The sequence below is a fragment of the Monomorium pharaonis genome, chromosome 4 (genome assembly GCF_013373865.1).
Source record: "Monomorium pharaonis isolate MP-MQ-018 chromosome 4, ASM1337386v2, whole genome shotgun sequence".
NCBI classification, from domain to species: Eukaryota; Metazoa; Arthropoda; class Insecta; order Hymenoptera; family Formicidae; genus Monomorium; species Monomorium pharaonis.
In genome coordinates, this window is record NC_050470.1 from 11635600 (window position 1) to 11639182 (window position 3583).

At 33.4% G+C, this 3583-nt stretch overlaps 1 protein-coding gene across 1 annotated transcript in view; it reads left to right on the plus strand.

Annotated features, from left to right (window-relative positions):
- The first annotated feature begins 379 nt into the window (after positions 1-379).
- The window catches only part of LOC118645012 (UDP-glycosyltransferase UGT5-like), a 13409-nt gene continuing 10205 nt past the window's right edge, over positions 380-3583 (plus strand). The window contains exons 1-2 of the mRNA XM_036285236.1: positions 380-709; positions 955-1188. Coding sequence (XP_036141129.1) covers positions 476-709; positions 955-1188 — 468 coding nt within the window. The 5' untranslated portion in view covers positions 380-475. The remainder of the gene's footprint in view (positions 710-954; positions 1189-3583) is intronic.

Sequence of the window (3583 nt, forward strand, 5' to 3'; positions counted from 1 at the left end):
GCAATATCTATCAATGGTAGATCTTTAAGATCACCCAAAATGATTTCAAGCATTTGTCTTAATAGATATGATAAGTCTGGGACATTCTATATATTATTAATAATTTATTATTCTCTATACTATAATTTGTACAGTTTTTCTCTGTTTTTTTTTAATTGTGCATCTCAAACACGTATTCAGAACGTATTTTTAAAGGCGTTAGCGTTTTTTCGTTATTTTATCTTTATCATTCGTTAGACAAAGATAAAGTAAGAAAACTGCGTGTTGTTATCTTTTTAAATGTGTTCTGAATATGAATTTGAGTTGACAAGAAAATATCGTTGTGATGGTACTGATAGGCTATGACGTAGAGCTATATCATTGATAAATGGTGTTCACCTTGAAATAAGAAGAGAGAGAATGACTATACTAGACGTTACTGATACATTCAGTTCTGTGATCTTTTTGAAAAACTTGCGAGAGGTTTTACGGAACAATGTTACGCTGGTTTATTTTATTGTATTATTTTGTTTGTTATATGTTAATGAGCTTTGTGACAGCATCGAAACCATTGTCGATTTTACTAATAGAGCCTGTCGCATCTCCAAGCCATCATGTCTGGACGATGGCTTTAATTAAAGAACTACTTCGTAAGGGCCACCATGTACACGCAGCGAGTATATATAAGCCTAAAGTTGAGGGTAAACTCGCGCAAAACTTGACATACACTGTAAGTATATTAAATTATTTGAAGACATTATGCAAATAAATTATTTATTTTTAATTTATAACACATGTTAGATAAAACATTTGAATATATCTTTTCTGTTTTGTAATATTGTTTTGTACAATAATTTTTGTCATTGGTATTATCTCAATGTGTTTTTGGAAATAATTTATCACATTTTTAAATGCCTTTTCTTGTATGATAATAAGTATTTATTATCAAGTTTTTGCTGGATATTTTATTATTAGGTTTTTGAAGAATTGATAAACACTTTTGACAAAGAGGAATATAATCCAGCTGAGTGGGAAACCTACAGCACATTTTACATGACTTATTTTATGTATGAGTGGGGTATTGAATCATGTAAATCAATGATAAAAAGTAAAGAGGCGAAAGAGCTTTTGGAAACCATTAAGACTGTCGAATTTGATGTTATAGTGCATGACGTTTCTCTAAATGAATATTTGTATGGATTGTGGGAGGTAAGAATAAAGCAATATCTATCATTAATAAACTGAAAGAATTAAGTAAATTTAATAAAAAAATCAATAGTTTACAAGATATTTTTATATACTTTATATTAAAATACATTAGAATAAATCTATATATATAAGTCGCGATGTATGTATGTCCATAACTCCTCGAACTACTCCGTCATTTGTGGTCCGATTCTAATGCAAAAAATCTTATTTTATTCCAAATTTTACGAGGATTGCTGCTATGGGTTTGGTTTTTCAAAATACAGGGTTATTAAAAAATTCTTATATATTGATTAATAACGGATAAGCGTTTGTCTGTATAACCGCAAACAACATCGTCATTTGTACCCCAATCTCTTGCAAATGGTCACATTTTATTTAAAATTTAACGAGTAAGGCTGCCATGGGATTGGAGTTTCCCTATACAGGGTGTTTATTTAAGGACTTACATTTCTTAAAGTTACGCCAAACATTTATGAAACAACCTGTATATGGAAATGAATAAATAAATAATCAATGTAAAAAAGTGTTATTCACATATACAGAATTTTTCAAAAATTTATGTATATGAGTTTAGTTGTCTGTATGTCTGTATGTCCGCAAATAGTTTTCAGTATTTGATGTCCGATCCTCATACAATTGGTCTCATTTTGTTTTAAATTTGGGAATAAAATTAGAAGTTTTTTTCTACATAAACAGGGTTTTCTAAAATTTCCTTTATATAGATTAGTAGCGGGTATGAGTTTATCTGTATGACCTCGACCTACACCGTCATTTGCGGCCCGAACCACTTGCAAATGGTATCATTTAATTCCAAATTTTTTGAAGATGGCAGTCCATGGGTTAGGAATTTCCATATACAGGAAGATGTTTCATAAATAAATGGCGTAACTTTAAGAAATGTAGGTCCTTAAACGAAACAACCTATTATATATGAATCCATTGAATCCGGATTTTTATTATAAAGAGGGTTACAAAACATGATCTTCATTATAAAAAGTTTGGTAAAAAAATGTATAGGACAAGATCACGCTTGAGTACGGCATGATGTACTGATGTAAACGGCACCACTAATAATTTTGTATTATGCAATAAGTACACATGTTTGTTAGTTTGTATTTCCGCGAACTACTCACACGGGCGTGTATTTTTGATCAAAAAATGTAAAATTTGAATACCAAAAGCAAATGGATGGACATAGAAATGATTAGGCTGACATTTCAGTGTTATATAAGTACCGCGGACAAACAGAAGCGGTACTTATATATGTGTGTGCATGAAGTAAGAGCTTTTTCGCGAAGCGCGGGCGAAAAAGCTAATTATAATATATCTCTTAAACTACTAATTTTTATTAACTTTTTAAAACTTTTTTAACCTTTATATTTTTATATATGTGGAGAAGTATGGTTAGAACTTGATTAATCAGAAGGCCCCCTTTTAACAATAATAATACGTGTTGGATATATTTGATCTTTTTGTATGTACAATTATAATTGCGTCAGTGTGTAATCGATAGGATCTTGAGGTAGCCGGAAGCTGGTTCGTTCTGGTTGTAGAAGGATTAGGCGCCGCTCGAAAGTGCTTGTAGGTGGTTAGGACTTCCTCGTCAGCCTCAGCCTCGGAACTCTCGGAAGAGGGTTCGTGCTGGTTGTGGAAAGATTAGGTGGCACCCGAAGGAGGTTAGGACTTCCTATAGTCGCTGTCATTACCAAATAACCGAACAGCTCTCGGAAGACTGCCCGCTTCTTCTCCAGTAGAGCGCGAGGAATGTGCTTTCCGAGTGTACGTGAGAGCGCACGTGGTGTCTCGGGATCCTTATCAGTAGCCACGGCATGTCAGCCTTCTTATGTAAACCAGATGTTGTATTTTTACTTCCGAGTTTGAGGCGCCGCGCTTTCGCCTAGTGGCGGCCGCGTGCACTACTCGCGGTCGCCGGGGCCGCTGACCCGGCCGCGGACGCCGTGCGCGCGTGCGCTGTGGCGTGCCGCCAGGCCGCCACAATATGTATAGAAGAGTGTCATTTTTTGGTTGAGGCAAAAAACTAGTGCATAGTAATATTTGTGTGAATTGATAAATATTGCTATAGGCCTAAGTTGCGGTATTTATTTCAATGATGTATTGAACCTCGCATATTCACACTTGTAAACTAAGTTAAACGATCGTAAAATTGAGTATTATTGATTCTCAGGGCTACTTCAATCAAATTTGATTGACTTTAATTTATTGGAAAAATTGCTAACATGAAGAGTAAAACTAGTTTATTATTAGAACAAAGTAAAAATTCTCTTATTTTTTAAATATTCTGTATTTGATTGATTACAGCATTTGATATTATGCTTTTAATATATAAATAAAATTATAATTTTATTATTATTTGATAAATACAAATTACTGGTAA